The sequence below is a fragment of the Amblyomma mixtum genome, chromosome 7 (genome assembly GCF_055824585.1).
Source record: "Amblyomma mixtum isolate Tamu chromosome 7, ASM5582458v1, whole genome shotgun sequence".
Lineage (NCBI taxonomy): Eukaryota > Metazoa > Arthropoda > Arachnida > Ixodida > Ixodidae > Amblyomma > Amblyomma mixtum.
The window spans coordinates 44,327,800-44,348,885 of NC_143018.1; the positions used below are offsets into that span (position 1 = coordinate 44,327,800).

The 21,086-nt window shown below is 47.3% G+C and overlaps 1 protein-coding gene across 1 annotated transcript in view; it reads left to right on the forward strand.

Moving 5' to 3' along the window:
• Positions 1 to 21,086, forward strand: part of LOC149335844 (uncharacterized) — a 46,865-nt gene that overhangs the window by 21,421 nt on the left and 4,358 nt on the right. The window contains exons 2-5 of the mRNA XM_089554566.1: positions 10,084 to 10,222; positions 13,808 to 13,950; positions 19,168 to 19,285; positions 19,834 to 19,959. Coding sequence (XP_089410692.1) covers positions 10,084 to 10,222; positions 13,808 to 13,950; positions 19,168 to 19,285; positions 19,834 to 19,959 — 526 coding nt within the window. The remainder of the gene's footprint in view (positions 1 to 10,083; positions 10,223 to 13,807; positions 13,951 to 19,167; positions 19,286 to 19,833; positions 19,960 to 21,086) is intronic.

The window sequence follows — 21,086 nt, forward strand, 5'->3', positions numbered from 1 at the left end:
GGCAGCCTCGTTTCCTGGATTCCCAGAGTGAGCCGGCACCCACTGGCGCTCTACCCTGCGTGGTAAGTTTTTGGAGGGGATGTTCAACAACTCCCAAGCAGGGGCGTGCATCCTGCCTCTCGCGAAGTTGAACAGAGCCGTTTTGGAGTCGCTAAAGATGTAGTTTGCATTGGAATGTACAAGGGCTAGGGCGATGGCGGTTTCCTCTGCCTCCTCAGGCGCACAGCCCGAGGGAAGGCGGTGTGTGAGGGGCTGTGCTAGGGCTGGATTGTAACCAACTGCTACAGCTTCATGAGTTGTGCACGCGGCGTCTACCCAAATGGCGTCCTGGGCTTGTCCGTAATACTTGTGAAGGCCTTAGCGCGAGCCATGCGGCGAGGGATGTGGTACTGAGGATGAACGTTCCGGGGAAGGGGTTTCACAACGAGGGGGGTATGAATGTGTGGAGGAATGGCTATAAGGGATGTCTGACAATCCGTGTTGCAACTCCTACGCCGCGTATCCTCCCTGCACAAAGGTTTAGACGAAGCGGACAGCATGAAAGTAGTGCATGATTTTACACTTAGCCGCGCTTTATACGCCACCCCATATCTTAAGCTGAACCGCATGGAAACAGAGCGAGTGAACGCCATGATTCGTCTAGCAACCAAGGCAGCCTTAAACCTACCCCGCAGTACTAGCACAGCCAAGCTCCTTGAACTAGGCATGCATAACACATTTCAGGAACTAGTAGACGCGCACCTTCAGACACAGTATCTAAGACTTGCCGCGAGCGCAACTGGCAGGCATATCCTCGCTTCCCACCGCATCCTGGCTCTAAGGCGTTTGTGCGCGGGTTTTTGTGCGCGGTTTTCAACCCGGCGTGCTTCCCCCGCGTATGGACCCACTAGAACTTTCTTGGACACTTTTTGTTTTTGGACACTTATGTTCCCTGTGAGTGTGTGTGCATAGGGCGACATCAGTTGCCGCAATGTAGCTTTGTTTTACGGATGTCCCTTTTTGATCGAGACTGCAAAGAAACTTCTCTTATGCAGTTTGATCATGGATTAGATATCATAGCAGTTGGTGTCTGCGGGTGATTTGGAGTAAAAGCACTATGCCAATGGGTCAACCCTGAGCAAGATTGTATGCTTGCGTTGTTTGTGGGTGTGTACCAAGCGAAAGTAACACATAAAAAAATGGCTTTGGTTTAGCTCAGCTAGGCCAGGATATACTTAGCGAAAGCAGTTGCGTGTAATGGCATTTCGGTAGCGACGTCGCATTTCGGCTGCCGAAGCGAGCGAAGGCGAGCGCAATGACGGGGCAAGCGGTGTGACGTCATACCAAACGGCGGTGCAGCTCCGCGGCGAGGCGCGCCGTGTGACGTCATGCCAGATGGCGCGCAGTCCGCCAGCTGCGGCGGTTGCCGGGCAACGGCTCAAGGTCGGTCTCTGTGTCTCCTCGGGGCATAGCCACAGCGAAATCGCAAGTTCGTGGCCAACGTAGCTATCGCTACAAAACCAAACCATATTACTGGCTAGGACGATCACACTTACTCATCCCCGATAATGGCTTTTTTGGAGAAATTGGATGTCTTTGTTAGTTTTTATCGTAAGTAAGGAGTGCCATTGTCGTATGTGTATTTTTCATGATGCGACAAATATCTACATTTTTTTGTCAGCCGCCAAATGTTCTGCCCCGATCTTTAGCGTTTTAGAAGCGCTTTGCTGTACAGTGTAGTTTTCTTCATAATAATTCACTCATTTATTGTATGTACCGACTCTCTGTATTTCTAATGTGCAATTAGGCAGTGTTTACAGAAGGAGCAGGGAAGAACCAGACATTGCTACTCTTTTGACATTCGGGTTCTGTGGTGAGCTATATGCTGTAGTTGTTATTCTTTAATACTATGAGCGCTGTCAAAAGATATGGAGGCAAATAGTGTACAAAAGAGCACATAGTAAGGAATGAACAAAGTGACGTAAGGACGGACGGACGGATTTTTTAATTAGAAAACATGGTCATACAGGTATTAAAGGGGGAGGGTGATACGTATGAGCACTAAAATAGAGAGTTGGTCCAGTTGGTGCATATTTCTGAAGGCAGAAAACAACGCTGCGGCGAAGGACGAAGAAGATTAGAGGACCGATCGGCGCTTTCATGCTGTGCCAATGTGTACAGCGCCGGTCCTGTCTTCTTCTTCGTGCTTTGTCGCAGCGCTGTTTTCTGCCTTCGTAAATATGTTTGCGCACAACCTGTGTAGATATCCATTGCTGCCTTGAGCGGGACTCTAACTGGTCGCAATACTCGACAGCCCGACAGCAAGTGGGTAGCCTTCGGCTGTCTTGATTGGCAGGGACGGGAATAGGGCTGCAGCCAACTCCTAACCTTCTCTAACATAGAGATGAATTGTGTGGACCACGAAATGCAGTGTGTTTAAACAGTTCGTGGAATCCTTGATTCAGCTAACGGTAGCGAGGAGCCAGTGGTTGTTCTTGTGTGTTTCCTTGAGCGCGTTCCTTTGTCACAACGAAGAGGCCCAAAGTTGTCTTCTTAAACTCGGTTCTGAGTCCAGCGCTTGTGTTATTGTATACTTCTTCTGTGTCCCTGTACTCTTTAACACAAAAGTGTTAAAGGCCTTGTTACCCAGAAAATGCGTCATCGGCGTTGTGAAGGAAACATAATGGCTCTGGCAGGTGGTCCACCTAAGCCACGTGACCTTGTGGCGTCATCACAACCTACCCAACCGGATAGTGAGCAAACTGGCCACCGCGTTAGGTAGCAGTTAAATGAATGATTAGTCGTTCGGGAAGAACAACATGGGTCGCACAAGGCCCAGGAAGCATCTGACATCGCAGGGCAGGGGCGCATCGCTTAATCGCCGCACCACTGCGCCGGGAGGGGTTTGAGAAGTTCCAGGGATCTATGAATGTAAAGTAGAGAATGACCTTCTAGGTATATGGGAATTAACACATTGCGCTATTGCATCACACCCTTAATGCGGAGCTTAAGTGTTACCTCCAATTTTTTTGCATTGACATCACTCAAAATGAGGATTTCTTAGTTGGTTGACGTCAGGGCAAGTATAAAATAGTAATTCTTTAACTTTAATTCCTTTGCTATTTATCCACTTCACCGAGTGGTCGATCCCAGTTATAGCCAAGGGCATGTCTTTTTTTTTATGATCGAGCCCATGGAGACGGCTGAAAAAAAAATCGAATGAAATAGGGTTACAGTATAATTTTTATGCCATCCCGGCCTTAATACAGCTTGGGCAAGGCCACTTAGTTTTATTGAGACTAGGCATGAACTCTTGTCGACCGCTTGAGGTTTCGACACCAGACTGCGAACCTGCCCTGCTCTAATCGTGCGGCACTCTGGACACCCGCCCACGTCTCGTATACAGACTGGGTGGGTCGGTACAAATGACCGTGAAAACAGGGTGTGGTTCCTCATTTGAGTAATGCGCGCGGCGCGTAGTCGGCTTTTCGCGTGTGTGCATGTCTGGCAGGCCCCAACCTCGTCACGTATGTTCCGGCGTTGATTCGCCTTTTTCCCGGCACCACCTGGGGAACATTAAACAACGTGTCTGACCTTCGGGGAAACGCCGGAATCAATCGTGAATTAGATCGACTTTATTCCGAACCGTTTGTCAGCCGCTAAATCAGAAGCAGAGCCGGAAATTCGCGAATTTGAGCTGGCGTGCAACTGCTATCAAGAGTCAGAACCCGATATTATGAAGAGTTTCTGGGCGCCTGCAACTGGTACTTGGAGATACTGACTTTCTTTTGTCTGTCTTGTTTTGTGTGTCTGTATCCGCTGATTGTGTTCATGTCAATACAAGCAGCGCAGCTTTCGTAAAAATGAAGTTGCAACTCGCCCAATCCCAAGAATTTTTATCTTATTTATTTTAATTTATTGAACTATCAGGGCTGGCCAGAGGCAATAAAGAGGGGAGCGGTTACAAACAAGAAATACATAAACAAGAACAATGAGAGTTACATTTTTTTTTTCTGCTATTTATAAAATGTTAGCTAATACGTTACGAAAATGCTGCTTATCATTTCTTAGCTTTCTTTTGTGTACTCTTTTCCATCGGAATTGAGAGCTTACAACGGCACGCAAAGATAATGATGTGCGAATACGTGTACTAAGTGTACATCATGCTCAAGGTAGCCTTTAATCAATCAGGGGTTAGTTCATTTATCAGTAGTGTTTAACATAGTGTCCCGAGGTCGTGGGTTCTATCGCGACCACGGAGGCCGTATTTCGATAAAGGCGAAATACATAAACGTCTGTGTGTTGTGCGATGCCAGCACGCGTTAATGAACTCCAGGAGATATAAATTAATCCAGAGCCTTCCACGCCGGCATCCCTCATAGCATTTGCGTTGCTTTGGGACGGCAAAAGCTACAATTTACGCTTCTGCTAAATTATGAAATATTTCTCCTACCACGTGGCAAAATAATAAGACGGTGTAAACTCTCCTAAACTCACTTATGCAACCGCCTTAAGCTCTGCGCCGCGTTTCCACACAAGGGAATAGAAAGGCACCTAATAGAAGGGCTCAGGTGTAACGTTTATTTATTTACGAGCTTGTCTAGTTTATTTTTAAGCATATTAGTCAATGTTACTATCAGAACGATGCCAGTACGCCAGTAAACTTTGATGAAAGGAAGGACATACGTTCTAAAAAGTTTCGCACCATTTTGGGTGCCAGGCGAGGGCTTCGACCGACTAAACCCACGTGAAACCAAATAAGAACATCTTTTCTTTTTTCTGCAGTGACGTCAGTAAAGGCAACACTCTTTTTTTACTTCCATCGTTTCGCTTCTGAACAGAATGCAAGTGTACAAGGCTTTATGTCGAGCCTTGTTGTTGATTAGCTGGCTGAATCTTCCGTTCACAGTTGTGACAAAGGGAAGTGGCATTATTCTGACTGCGCCTAATTTGGTGGACCTCATGTAAGACATCCGTCGTTTAAGGGAACGGGTAAGCGTGGTCAGGTAGGATTTTACACGAACTTCTGAATCTGCAGAAATCATTCACACGCAGCCTTTTACGATTGATAACCCCTTGGCTTTAATATTCATCGGTACAGCGCGACAGCGAGAAGCATTTTCTGTTGCTTGACCATGAAAGCAGTACTGCGTGCTATGCTTTTGGCGACAAATATGAGAAAGAAGTGGCAGAAATAGAGAACGAACTAAGGAGTGATATGTCTTTCACATCCCATGCGTGCTCGACAAAGAAGCACAAAATATCGCGTACATCTTCAGTGACTGGCTTGGCTGTGACCGTGTCTTCACGTCCTCTCACAAAGAATCTGCTCGCAAAGACCCACTGTCTGTCCCACGAAGCGTGCACCAAGGCCCGCAGCCCTTGAGATCTCGTGACAGCGAACTATCTTTGATGGCCTCGAGGGATGCATGCGCAATGCTCGTCAGGGTCGAGCACGTGGCGTAACAAAACTTCGGACACGGACCGTGGCATTGCTTCCGAAAGATCGATACGCCGAGGAATCCTCGTGTTTCCTGGTCCCGGCGAACTTGTACAGGGAGGGAGCAACACGCGAGCCTGTAATGGGAAGCTTCCTTTTTTTACCTTTTTAAACACTTTCTTGGCGCTGTGGGTCCAAACCTGTCTTCTGTCTATGGTGGAATAACTTTCTAAAACATAATATATTTAGTCCTACTTCTCGAATCGGTTTAGACTAATGGCGATGGGGTTTGGTGGTGACATCTACAGGTGGCGCTATACGTATAATGCCGGCGAGGACGTACCTGTGTCCTGTATACACATTTGACGCACCATGTGCAGTCTGTTCAAAAATCTACAGCCCAAGGTGTTTGCTTCCAAGCCGGGTAGCGGGGCTCATAAGCACATCTAACAGTCCTCAGCTTGGGAGGGTTGAGGACTTGACTTTCCTCTCCCTTCGTGAGACTATAGGGTCCCTGAGTATGCAAGAGTAGGCACGCTGCAGGGTTCAGAAGCACATCCCTTGGGCTGTATACCTTTGACAAAGACTGTACAATCACGTGCCATCCAGCGTCCAAGTGTCTGCCTTAGTGGTGCGCTGTTCTTCCACCACGATCACGTCCATATGGTCGATCCGCAGGTTAACGCAGGGGCCTTTATGGCGCCATTTTCTGTTACCACAAAGGCGGCCTTTCATGCAGTGGTCATTGCTGAAGCAAAAGTTAACGAACAACTCAGCGGTTAAGGGAATGTTAAAAAAATACTGAAACGCTTACCGCACATTGTTGTGCCTTTTGATCGTTTGCACTAAATTTCAGAGTAAAGTAGCTTTCTCTCCATCGGGAATGGATTCTAGTGCTTTCTAACATCACTTGGCTAAAATTTTTCACCCCCCCCCCCCCCAAAAAAAAAAGAAAAGATACAATGGTTTATTTTCATACGCTTTCTTACGGATCCTGATTTTTTAATAATGCCTTGAAAACCTGCGTGGAGCTCAGGAGGCAGCGCGGAAATAGGCAATCCGTTCCAAAGCGGACCTTCTGAGAGCTCTTGAGAAGTGTGTAGAGGGTCTGCAAGATTCTCTACCGGTGAGGTTCTCTACCGGTGATATTTTAAAGAACTGTGAGAACAACAACTGCAATCACTCTGTGAGCTTCGCACACCACAGAGGCCTAAAATGCACTAATCTTTTGATATGGCCAACAACACGGATTCGAAAACAGTCGCCAAAAACGCAGCACATGGAAAGCGTTCACTTTCCACCTTCACCATGAATCTGCGAGCTCAAAATAGATCGCATCGGTTTCATCGTACGTTTGTATTCTATTCTTTTCGCAGTTCGGTTAGCCCAGTTCGCAGTGAAAGCTATGAGAGAACATGTAGTGTCTGCGTGGAGTACACCGTACGGAAAATACTTCATACTGCACAGCCAGTGCCCTTATGATACAAATTAAAGACCAAATTTTGTCGTATATCAACTACGCATGCGCAGTTAATGGTCTCATTTCATTATCGCATCCCATCTTCGCTCGATTCTTTTTTTCTAGCGCTTGTACTTTTCTTCTCCTTCTCAGCGAGAAGACGAAGGCCTGAAACATATTCCGCCGCCCAAACTTCCCGCCCCCCGCCACACGAAGGATTCTCCACTGCTTACTTTATTTGCCTGAGTGGAACTCACAGGGCGGTTCAACGCTGAAATGTTTTACGTTGCCGGAGGTTTTTATGCAGTGATATTGAAGTACCTATCGACATCGGAGAAAAAACGCGGCATCTTGTGGCGTGAGCCATGAAAATCACAGATTGGTGGCCAGGTTATAGAGTTATCAAACCATGTGACCAAGTGACATCATGACGGCGCGCAGCGTGTGTAAGGGGTTGCCAGTCGAGACGGGACTATGATGTTTGTATGTTTATTGCGTTTTAACGTTCCAAAGCAACTCAGGCTATGATTGACGCTGTACTGAACGGCTCGGGAAATATCGACCAAATGGGGTTCTTTAACCTGCACTGACATCGCATAGCACACGGGTCTCTAGAATTTAGACTTCATGGAAGTTCAGCCGCCGCGGCCGGGATCGCACCCGCGTCTTTCGGGTCAGCAGCCGAACGCCGTAACCACCGAGCCACCGCGGCGGGGGGACTCTGATGTGACACTAAGAAGACAACAGGACGGGAAAATACATGGACGAGAATAAAAGGCGTTTGCTATTTCATTCTCAACACATAATGTACTAAGAACTTTTCAACAATCTGCCCAATCCCTACTTAATGAGTAAATGGTGTCCAGACACATACGATTCGTCCGGCCCCTTCTGTGGAGCAGTTGGCGCACTCTTTCGCACAGTTTGGGAATTTCAAGAAAACCCAGACTTGGACAGCAATCCCGATCCGGCATACGAGCGCTGGGAGGCAACACCTCGTAGCCACAGTCCCCTCGACCGGAAATCTTTGGTTGAGAGAGGCCGGATTATGATGGCGACCAGTGGGTTCTCCTACTGAACTCACCCAGGATTTAGGCTCTTAATAAATATTTTTCCTCCTCCTCAACACATAACGCAATTAAGTGTGCCCCACAATTTTCTTGCAACCGCTATTCAGCAAAGAAACGCGTGGTGCATGTTAGAAAGCCGCTATGTGATTTAAAAGTGCGAGAATTATGCCTAATTGTTTGTTCATCAGGTAGAAACGGCGGTAAACTTTTTACGGAGAAGACAAAACGATAACACAGCACAAAGCACGCGAACTGACAACCGATTTTAATGGGTGATGCAGGTTTCCTTTCGTTCAAAGGGCCACCACCAACGCCACCTGCAACCTACATCACCCATTAAAAGCGGTTGTCAGTTCGTGCTGTTTGTGGTGTGCCTTCGTTTTGTCTTGTTCGTGAGAAGGTAAGCGTGCTGCTAAGGTGTTGCGGTACAAGTCAACATATATAGAGGTAAAGGTGAGCCCATGGTTGGCTATGCTGAGGCTATACTGTGCATAATTTGCAGGTCGCTAAAGGAAGCCATAGAACACAGGCGCAGCTAATCTGTCTGTGCTATTCTTGCATACGTGCCTGCAATGCTATCCGCTTTCAGGTGCTGCCCTTCCAGGTATCGCCGCCTCATATGCGCAGTTTCATTCGCTCAGTGTTCTTTCGATAAAAATGGACACTCGAACAACGGCGTTAAACTCTAAGGAAGAGGGATGTCGAATGACGTAGGGAAGGACTTCCGACCTGTACAGACTCAACGACAGCGCCAAAACTGGGGAACAGCTCACTCCTATAAATGTCTAAATGCCTATGGCCCTTAAGTCGTTCTAACGCTCTGGTGAAACCTCCCCCCACCCCCACCACTATGAGGACGACTTTCCGTGAGCATGGCCCGCTGAAGGCACTGTCAGGCCGGAGTAAAATGAACTTAATTTCCTCCAAGTTTGTTTTTAATAAATGTTTTGGTGCGTTAGCAGCATAGCCTACTTGTTGCAAAAAATTGTCGTCTGTGTGTCCACCTGAAGCCTCTACCTTCTTGGAACCCGCAAATATAAATACATCTCCCACCTGCGACAGTACACCTACCACCCACCCACCCACCCACCCACCCACCCGCCCACCCTTCTCCACCCTTCAGAAGCCCTCGCCCACCACACGTGTACGACAAAAGCAAATTCAAAGAAGCTATGGGAAAGCGGTTAATATAAAAGACAAGCAATACCTATAACGTGGATTTATCGCATCACATCATACGATCGGCTGTGAATTGTTTGTTTGAAAATGTGGTGATCTACTAGCCAGATCCAAATTCATACGTAAAGTGTCCTGTGACGTCCAGGATGCTTTACGTAGGATGCAGGATGCGTCAATACTGCACTACGAAATCATGGAACAACGCGGGACATTTTTCCCTATTGAATCCGATCGATTAGCGAGGCGCTTGTTGACGGTGTCCTAGCAGTTATCGAATAACGACACGTACGCGAATGCCTGCCTTCTCGTGTTTTAGAAGCAGGCAGGCTCCAACCTCAGCCCTGGGGCTAATGATCACGTGGTCATCGTTTTTCTCAGCCGGCAAAAAGAAAACTGTCACGGCCGCGGTACGTGGCAAACACGCTTACTTGTGCGGCGCCACACTGAGACCTCGCACTGATCTCACATAGGGGACACTCGTTAATTCGAATTCACTTAATTCAAACTGATCTTTTCGTCCCGTCAGCATGAACTTGAAGCATATTAAAAAGGCTCTTCTCATTTGGAACTGCGCGTAAATGGAACTAGTTTTCCTTTTCCGTTGTTAATATTAACTATATTATTGGGAGTAAACTGTATATACTTCCATGCACTGTTATTGCTGGTTTGGTTGGTTTGGTTTATTGGAGTTTAACGTCCCAAAGCGACTCAGGCTATGAGGGACGCCGTAGTGGAGGGCTCCGGAAATTTCGACCACCTGGGGTTCTTTAACGTGCACTGATATCGCACAGTACAGGGGCCTCTAGAATTTCACCTTCATCGAAATTCAGCCGCTGCGGCCGGGATCGAACCCGCGTCTTTCGGGCCAGCAGCCGAGCGCCGTAACCACTGAGCCACCGCGGCGGTGCACTGCTATTGCGTTGCTCACTAAGGCTACTCCTACCGTGCTTTCGCAGCTGCCGCCCTGGCCAACGGGCGTGGCCCGTCCAGCTGCGAGTCCAAGCTGCAGAACTGCACAGACCTGGTCAAGCCATTCCTCAACGACCTGCGCTACATGTTCCCCACCACCATCGAGGACGTCGATGACATGTGCAAGTGAGTGGCATACGCGAGCACTCGCAGCTTACACCAGTCACACCCTCACGCTACCCGTTTGTACCTTTCTGGTGGCAGTGAATGGCAACCAGAGTAGGCTAGCAATAAAATATTTAAAAAAAATCGTTTTAAAGTTCTGCGCTAACCTCGTGTCGACCTCGTGTCGACCTCGTGTCGACCTCGGCGCTAACCTCGTGTTCTGCGCTAACCTCGTGCGCTAACCTCGTGTCGTGCGCTAACCCTAGAGGGCAGAGATGCGTCAGAGTAAGCAGGGCGAATGGGATCGACACAAGGCAGGTGCTCTGTAAAAGCCACGTCTAATAATTTCAGACAACAATTTTGAAAATTGAAAAATTGTAAGATATTTTTTTAGAAATATGCAAGGTAGTGGTTCATTCTTCTGATATGTAGCAAAATCTTTCTTTTAAAGTATTTCCATTGATTGCATCTAACAGTTAAGACTGCCCTATAAAACCAATTGAGAATGGTTTTGACGACAGCAAATACATTAACCGAAAAAAAATTTCAAGGCTGCCGTCGGGTGTTCTGCGGATATATTGATTGTTATATTGAAATCTTATATTATATGAAAAAAAAATGCGTTCGTAAAAGGTTTCCCGCTCAAAAATGCTTGTGTCAAGAATTGTCTATGATCCGAATTCTCGACATTTGCTAGACGTTTCGTGCATTAGAACTCTGCGGTTAGCGTTGTAGGCAACAAGTAGAATAGGAAACTTTGCACCCGGAAAGTAGGTCTAGAGTGGAAACTAAGTTTCTGGCAGCCGCTGAATAGAACGCGTGAAAACAACCACCGCCTTGTCGGTTTCAACATAAGAAAAGAATCATAAGCCTATAGCACGGTCTGAAGAAAGTGCAAAACCTACTCCAAGCTATGGAGCCTGAAGCGAAGGTACGGCTGTTGTCGTTCGTGACCACGCTGGTCAGGCCCTGATTCCTGCCTGCATAAAATACTCGGCACGCGCCCAAGGGGGAAGCGTCGGCACGCAGACTTCCTCGAGACCAGCCGACCGAGGAGCGTCATTCAAGATTAGGCCTTTTGATAACAGGTGTCCCAACTACGGTCCGTAAGTGGGTCTGCAGCTCTACGCTTCCCGGGGTAGACTGGTGCAGGATTGCACGTCGGCGCAGACCTCAGCCGTGCGCACTCGTTTCGAAACACCCTCGGGTATTCATAAAAAGCGACTTTCGGTCAGTGCACCGTCCGAAATTAGATGTTGCTTTTCTTATCATTCATTTTTCTTCGAATCAGAGAAACAGTTGTGCTGATTATTGGTTTTCTTTGTACCAGCCTCTATTGTGCCGAGAGTAAAATGGTACGGGCGAAGGGTATACAGTTAAAATTTGCTTTGACGAAGTGGACAGCAGCCGCGAATAATTTTTTCAAATCGGTAAAATCATAAAAACGAGGAAGGCATTTTAGCGCCCTTCGAAATCTAGAATTGTAACGTACCGACACCTGAAACCTGCCGACGCATAGTTTTTGCCGGCACCTACGCCTGCGCGTATGATGAAACGTCCGCGAATTGTGCATGAAAGCGCCATCTATGAAAACGGATTCGAAGCCAACGCGGGAAGCGCCGCCGTTGTTCCGTGCAGCGGCGCAGCGTGTAGTCCCGTCAAAATGAAACTAGGACCGTGACTTGGGCGCCAAGATGCTGCTGCTGGCACGCTCCAACAATCTGCAAATCGTCAGCAAAACAAGGAAAAGAAACCCTTTTTTGTTGCTCATTTCTTCGTTTAATCGAGTTTAGTGGCCCTTTGTTTCGTTATTGCGGGTTAATGAGAACATTGAACCTTAACGGTACCTGTCGGGGCATCAAAATTTTTTCGCTGGCTCGGGAACTTCGTATAATCGGGTTTCTGTAGATCGAGTCGTGACTGTTCTTCAGAAAGAGACTGATAAGTTGAAAGACAGGCCTACAACGCGAGCAGAGTTGCAGAGACATAGCAGACAACCAAGAAATGTATATTCTAACGATTACGACACGTCCTCAACATCGATTTGGTTTCTGATACTTTTGCACATTAACTTGATCCGTCCCAGTTTGTAAAACTTTCAGCACCCTGAGTGTTAGATTCCATTGCATTCGACGGACCTTCCATTGCAATAATTCGATATCATATATTACAATCTAGTGTATTATATTTAATTAATTACGCTAATTCGACAAGTTCTCGGTAGACAATATAGGATTCGCAAAACTGATAATCTGGTGTTTTTAACTTAAGTAGTCACTAAGTATTCCTGCCATACAAATGAGTTTTAATGGCCACCTTTGGGGTGAAAAGTTATCCTAGAAAAGTGGAGTAGAGCGTACACTGTGTCTTGAATTCGGCCCGAACCTTGGTCGCGAATAACATTTCTCTCTTTCTCTGTCAAAACTGTCAAGACTTTGTCACTATGCGCTATATTCGATGACCGCACCTGAAAGAAAAATCTACCATTGCTCGCCCACATGTGAAAGAATGGTTTGGTTTGGTTTTACGGTGGTTTAACGTCCCAAAGCGACTCAGGCTGTGAGAGACGCCGCAGTGAAGGGCTCCGGAAATTTCGACCACCTGGGGTTCTTTAACGTGCACTGACATCGAACAGTACACGGGCCTCTAGAACAGTACACGGGCCTCTAGGTGTCCACCGAGATGTGAGACAGATACTGCTCCATTTACTTTACTGAAAATAAATTCATCACGGGCCTTTGCTAAAAGGTACCCCGACTCGAGGCCGTAAGTGGGCCGGATAGAGGATAGAAGGATAGCACAGGATAGCACGTCGACGCTGACCTCAGCCAGGAAAGGATGATGATGACCGCTTTTTAGGAACTGAAAGGAGCGGTAACTGTCTCCCTTCTCGGTAGGCACCTCAATCACGACGTGAAATAACTGAGGAAGGTGGGCATGAAAGAATGAATAAAGAAAGAAAGAGGTGCCGTAGTAGAGGGCTCCGGAATATTTTCGACCACCTGGGGATCTTGAACCTGTACTGACATCGCACAGCACACGGGCGCCCTTTTGCGTTTCGCCTCCATCGAAACACGGCCTCCGCGGTCGGATTCGAACACGGGTACTCCGTGCACACTCGTTTCAAAAGGCCATCGGATATTCAATAGAAATAACGGTCGGTCAGTGCGCAGTACGGGATCTGATTTTCCTCTTTGTTCATTCTATTCGCATGAAAGAGGCATAAAGAAGCAGCCAATGAGAGGACGCGCGTCGGAGAACTGAAGAACGGAAAAAAGGAGATACGAGAGGTACGGGGTGATCTTGGACGCGTGGACGTAGCTCTGCAGGAGCTATATCTGATCGCAATCGCATCGACTAACAAGGAACGTTGAAGCCATGAACTGCTTGCAATTACATTCCGCTGCATTAAAATCCAAAATGCCGCATAAGTGCAGGACCATAAATCCAATTTTATAATCTTGACCTCAGACTAACCGACGCCAGATCCGCCAGTTCCCTTGGGAATAAAGAAAGGCCTTCGCCGTGAAACAAAACAAAGCACGGAAGGTTCCGCATTGCATCACGAGGGCGCGCCTTGACCGACACGCGTCTCTCCGCTTGCAGGATGTGGAGCCGCTTCGTCGACTGCATCCGCCGCTACGTGACGGACTGCGCCACCGAAGACCAGAGGTCAAAGTTCAACAACGCGGTCGGCGACTCCATCGACACGGTGCACGCCATATGCAGCTCGGAACGCTACCAGAGGGGTGAGGAGCACGTCACTCACTTTTATATAGCGATATAAAAATCGGGTGAGTTTTTTCTTGGATTACGGTAAAGTAGTTAGCAGTTGACGTTGTGGCAGGGGTAGCAGTAGTAATATTCTCTCAGTCAGTAGTGGTAGGGGTGGTGGCTGTTATAGTATTTGTAAAGTAATGGTAATAGTAGCAGGAGCTTTAACAGTGGAGACGTGCGTCTCCCGAAACAAAAAAACTCAGTGACGTCACCACTCCAAAAGTACTGTCGGCAGCCAAAGTTTACGTGATGCTAGTTCTCGGGGAAAAAAAAAAGTTATTGTGGCGCTACCTCGTGACCTGGTCACCGATGGTTGTAGGACACGCATCTCCTCGTACCTGAAGTGATTTCAGGCTGCTATTAGCTTTGCTGGCGATGCGTGGTCGTCCCTTGACCAATGAGACCTCTGGTTTGCCGCGCACGGCCTCCTAACAACTGAGAATGTTTCATCTGTAGCGGGTAATACAGGTCTATTGTCTGCTGGACTCACTCGGGGCAGGTAAGAAAAGGCAATGGAAACTGCCTTCGTTGCACTTACTTGCTCCAGAAGACGGCATAAAAACGGGAGATGAATAATGAAACTAAAAAACTTGGAGATCACTGCGGCGACCCGCACTGGAGCAATGCGAAAGCAAAACGTCCACATACTATATCGACGTCAGTAGCTGTTCCGATGTCCGTGTACTTTATCGAAGTCCATAGCTATTTTGATGTCCACGCGTAATTTTCGCTTGTAATTAATTAGTTAATTATAACTCGTGACCCAAATTTTTCACACGGCAAGATCTCATCACGCACTAGCTAACATAAACTTACTAATTTATCTCTACTGGACGACACAAGTTTCAATGACCCGACACAGCCATCTAATGCTTTCGCATTAGTAATCAGTCAGTGTTTTAGAGCTTTTTAAGACGAACAGGTGCTATGGATCCTGTAACATGGAACCGAATTAAAGGAACAAAAAAACGCGGTACGGAAAGGTACGAAAGAGATGGCAATGAGAGAACAAGAAACGGTTGTAACACAGAGTCGAAAGAGCAAAAACGCAGCGTAGAGGTGAATAATAAAATTGAAAAGCAATGAAAAGCTACAAAGATGAATCGACTTAACGCCCTGACAAAACGGCTGTCTTCTGTATGTTTCCTGTTACCCTGCGCGCTGTTTTGCCAAGAATAATGCACCAACTGGCCCGTCTACACTCTATGACAAAATGGGCTGCGGTGCATTAGAAAAAAACGCACAAGAAACAAAGTACGCAACGTCAACACCTTTCGGTGAAGAACTATCGATCGTGTAAAACAAAAAAAAAACGGCACAAGGAATTGCGTTTGCAAAAAAGGAGAAATGTTAGTACATTTTCCAGCTGTTCGTGAAACGATGATTCACGTAGACTTTTGAGGAGTCTGACTGTTGTAAAAGTGACAACAGCGTAAGTTCTGCAACCTACGTTTACCAGGAATGCTGGCTGAACGAGGGCGGTCAATGAATAGACCGGCGTGATCTGCTCGGTTTAGGAGAAACTCTAAATCAGATCACAAGAAGAAGGGAGTTGGGGTTACCAGTGCCGTGAACAACATTCTTCAAGGTGGTAAGGGCAGCTCGCAGCTCGTCTGTATATCTGAGCGCTCTTTAGGGAGAGATAACCTATGTACAGGCTTTGTCAAAAGTAACCAGGCTGCACGGTTTGCTTCTCAGTCGAATATTAAAGCTATTAAACCATCCCTCAACACTGGGTCAGTGGACACCTCAGTCACGCTTTCAAGTACGTGGCGGTAGTGTCCGCCACTAAAAAAAAAAAAAAAATTGTGCTTTCGGAGACTATTTCGTGCAATGCTACACCGCCATCCATTTTTTTTTTTTTTAAGCGATAGTTGTCTGAAGGAAATGGAAATGCAGGCGTAACGCGTGCAGCCGACTGTACGCAGCCGCCGCGACCGGGGAAATTCCGTGTTTAAAAAGGAAGGCCGACCAACGAGGCCGGCGAAACACGGTGCGCATACACTCCACGCATTGCGATGCTGGTGAAAAGAAGCAGTCACCTGTGGACTCCGCATCGCGGCGCTGCGGGCAGGGCCGTCCGGTGCCGGCAGTCGGTACGCGACCACAAAGCGGTACGGAGCTCCAGCCGCTCATGTGGCCCGGACTTCCCGACCGTCGATTATGCGTCATTGAAAGTGCTCCGGTCCCGTCGTACTACTGTTGTTTGCTTCCTGCAAAAGTGGAATGCCTATTGCACTAATTGTCCGTACAGTTAAACACGAAGTATATTGGCCCATGAACCTGGACAAAGATACCTTCTTAGCATTTCTTTTTTGCAATGAAGTCAACCCACATCATTCAAACCATGATGCGCAGATTCACACCTAGAGAACCCGGTGGTCATCGTGTTATCACGCCACATCGCGGATTCCTGTAATGACTCTTGAAGGAGTTGTCGCTTACTTTTAGCAGTTCTTGTTACAATACGGGAAGTTAGTACACACACACGCACGCACACACACACACGCACGCACGCACACAAAGTGCCGAATCACGCAGTTTTTTTTATTCCTTACTGCATGGCATGCTTTCACGACGTGGGGCACGCGTAGTCGATATAACATATTCGCGCAGTGCTCTAAAAGCCGTATCCCAAGTCAGGTGAGCAGTGAGACAATGGTACAATTTATTCGCATGTGTAATAATGGTTTGTGACTGGTGAGTGAAGCTTTGGTTACCGTTTCGGAACGACCAGACAAATGAGCTATATTATATCATCAACGAGCCATTATTTGTTCCAGTTGTCAGTATTTGAAACCGGCCCGCAATTCTCTTAGACAACGTGCAGTTCTCATAGCGCTGTACACTTTTTTTGCGTGTGTTTGTATGTGTATTTGTGTTTGTGCCTGCGTGCGATGGAATGCAGCACGGCAGTTACCTCTAAACCTTGTCCGTCTTTTATTTGTGATCTTACTGCATATACTCGCAAATGTTTTCCGGTACAAATGCCTTTGTTACAGGCGCATTCAACTCCAGCACTGAATGACACACTCACGATCTCTGCACCCAATTCGTACAACACTGAGCTAGCGTAGCGTGCACTGAAGGAAAAGAAAAAAAAAACGCTCCAATGCAAGCAACGAGAATACAAAAAAAACAAACAAAGAAACGAACAATGGAAGTGCGACGCTATGCAAAGGGAAAGGGAAAGGCTGCGGCGATGTATGCCCGAGGAAATTAATACACAAGAAGGATAGGAAGTGATGTGGGTTGCGGATAGAGGGGTGCGGGGAGGAGAGGGGGGGGGGGGGGGAGTTGGCATTCTGCCGTTTCCTCAAAGTCGTATTCAATGCGATAGGCGCTCTCGTTCCTGCCGTTACGCACGCTCGCTGATGCGATCACAGACCTCTGTCGCTGTTATGGCGCGTTATGGCGTTATTTGCAGCGGGCGCGTCACTGTTGAGTTATGTGCTGGTGGAAACGAACACGCTTTGTCCGGGGTCCATGCAAGGTTCCGCGTTCAATGCGTCGGTGCTGGTATGCCCCGGTCGGGTCCTTCCGTTGTCGATACGCTTGTTAGTTTTTGCCGCTATTTATAGGCGGCGAAATCGACAATGGGGCATTTTTATAATAGCGCGCGCGCGACGGGTTCTTCGGCACGCCGGTGGAAGGAAGTTCATTCTTGCGTGGCTTGCAGAGTATGTGACCCAGAACAATATAGGAGCCCGCTGTGATCGCTTTGTCGCTGTGGACACCCGTGTGTTGGCGCTGCTTTCTTTGAAAGGCTGGCTGGCCTCGCAGGGACCAGATGGAATGGTGTCCCCAATGGTGCTGCTCTAAAATGTTGTTTGCGAAGCGCTGTTTTGAACTCCGCGACTGAGCCGACACTGTGTGCCGGTCTCTGAACCAAGCATTGAGGCTATGTGTGCAACATGCACAAGGGCATGTTAATGATGGCTTGGACACCTTGTGTTAAACTTGGATCAGAACACTCAACTTAGCCGAATTTTTTTTTAAGGATGTGTGTAAACGAAGTGTTCGTGCACGACCATACTGCACTAAGAAGAGCAGTGCAGCTCATTACTGCCTTATGACGTCATTTCCCATCTTCACTCTCTCTGTATTCGTGTAACTTGCGCTTTCTTTTTCACCGTTTGCTCCCGCATGCCAGAGACATGTTTCCTCCTACAGCATCTCCATGTTTCTCCACATTGAAACTTTTTATTTAATTGCCTAAAAGGCTCTTTATTTGATGCTAAGTGTTGTCCACTGAGTGCTATAGCTGAGGCTTAATGCGGGGAATGGCTACTATAAGTAGCTAGCGCACTAATAAAGTTTCCTGATGGTGCGAGGAATCGAACCAAGAACCTTCAGATTGCGAGGCGAGCACGCAACGCACAGGCCACAAAACCACGTTACTTGTTGGAGAATAAACATGAACCTATAGGGCATGCGTTTCCTTACGACTATATGTTAAGAAGTAGGTACGTGTGTCATTAGGAAGGAAGGAATCTTTAATGAACCTCGCAACAGAGCTCACAATGAGACAGTTTTTCCGCATTCAAGGCACGTAAGCAGTCTTAACTGCCCTCCGTAATTTTATTCACCGTTATCCACGAGCACAAAAATAAAAAAATACTCACGGCACAGGTCACGCCTCAAAGATCTTTGGTTTCCAAAATAAACATGTATCGAGAATGCATCAGCGGCTGTAATGCGAGGCCTTCAATAGCCACGTTTACATGAATACGGCAGTGGCGCACCATATTTCCTTGCGTATCTCGGACGCCATACGCGACTGTTTACATGTACCGCGTCAAGTCAGGCTAGACGGTGGCGTATCGCCCAGTGCACACGACAGAGGGCGAGCAGCTCAGATCTTGAGCGTGGTCTTCTTTGTTATCCGAGTGAGGGGGTATGTATGGACTTCCCAGGAAGGAGGAGGGACGCCTCCACACCTGTTTCAATTCATCGCGGAATCTGAATTACCCTTCTCGATCTGCTCATGCCTGGAGGATTTTACTCATTTTTCTGTTTACACGAGCGCGATATGCTGGAAAGTTGATGCGATACGCTGCTGTCGCATGCATGTAAACGCGGCTTATAACCAGCGCGCTGCGGATGAAGGCTGTCTGCTCTCCAAACCTGATCATTCCGTCGAGTTCAAATAACACGTCCTTATCCCTATTTCTCTCAATTCTCCGCAGAGTACCTTCAGAATGCATCTTGCTTCCGCAAGGTGTCCGTCGACAACTGCGGCGTCTTCTACACCGCCATGGTGGACCAGGTCACCAACCCGGCCTCCAGGCACGACCACATATGCTGGTACGCAAACACTTCTGAGAGCTCGTTATGCATGCTACATGACCCGCTGCAGCAGTTCTAATGCACTGGCTCTGTCATCTGGGCCACGGGATCCACTGGCACACGTTAATACGATGGCGAATCTTCCGGCAACAACCTCTAAAATTGATTTAGTGATTCATTCAGACACCGCTTGAATGTTGAGCAGCAGTGCGTAGTTTTGCTTTATCTTTACAGGAGATTATTAGTGAAACGGAATTTGCTACGAAAATGCATCATTTAGGTTTGTTGCACATCGTTTTATTGGTTGCAGTGTTACTAGACAAAAAGGAAGCTTTCGTTCATGTTCTGTTCTGAATTTTGTTGCTTAGTAAAAACGACATTTTTTAAAGTCTATAATCTTCTGTCTTCGGAATGGTACTTACCTGCATTAGGCAGCACAATCCCGTCCTTTCCTTCCCTCTCGACTTCTACCACTGACCAGTTGGTAATTCCAGTTGTAGAGTGTGTGGCAGATATTAAAGGCTAAGTCACCACTCGTCCCGTCTCGTGCTTGACCTTGAACGCAGCTCGTATAGCCAGTTCAAGAGCTGTGTGAGCGAACCCCTGCTGAGGTTGTGCGGCAACCGGGCGAGGACCATCATGGACCACTCCATGGCCTTCCTCATCGACCGCTGCGGGAAGTCGTACTACTCGTAAGGAGCTTGATGCGCCACCTGGCTTGCACAATCTGCTTGTAAAGAGCCTGCACCTACTTGTTTGGTTTTAACTGCGACAACAAGCGGGCGTTTCCGATCACTGAGTTCAGATACAGCCGGCCCAGCGGTCATATCGTCACTTAAAATAGTGTCAGGCCGAACTTTAAAGAAAAAAAAATCGAAAAATAAAGTTCTCCCAAATTGTGCTTACAATTTCCTACAGCCCTACAGGCTCACGTGATGCGCAGACGCCACATGCCGACGAAGTTCTTTGTAGTTGCTTTTTACCAGGTTCATACCAAGCAATTCTCGACAAAAACTTTTTTTTTTTTAACGGGAAAAAAAAGGAACGCAATTTTTCCATGTATTGTAAGATTTCACTATAACAATCAATATACCCGTAGATATCCCCTCGGCAGGCTTGCATTTTTCTCATTATTATCGTTTTTTCTATGGTCTAGAACATTCCCTATTCGTTTTCTATGGCAGTCTTAGTTACTCGATGGGAGCGATGGAAAAATTTGAAACGAAATATTCTGCTACGCATCGAAAGAATAGACCGCTACCTTCAATATTTTCATAACAATACCTTACAATATTCCAATATTCGGAATTTTAGTACAAGAATGCATGCTGGACCTGTCACCGTCAAGAGAAAATTTATCGCTTGTGCTCGTAAATAACCGGAGCAGAGAAAAATTCTGTCCTTTTGTTTGACTTACTGGAGACAGAATAAATTATGCTTAACGTCACGAACCCGCCTCGGTGGCTCAGTGCTTATGGCGCTCGTCTACTGTCCCGAAAGACGCGGGTTCGATCCCGACCGCAGTGGTCGAATTTCGATGGAGGCGAAATTCTAGAGGCCCGTGTACTGTGCGATGTCAGTGCACGTTAAAGAACCCCAGGTGGTCGTAATTTCCGGAGCCCTTCACTACGGCGCCCCTCATAGCCTGAGTCGCTTTGGGACGATAAACCCCAATAAACCAAAACTTAACGTCGCGTGTCATACCTGTAGCTTTCTGGCAGCCATGGATGCCTATGCGATGGAATAAAAAAATAAGTATCTCATGTGGTGTGCCTTACAAGCTTTCGTGCTTAACGCCGCGAGTTTGCTGACAGTAGTA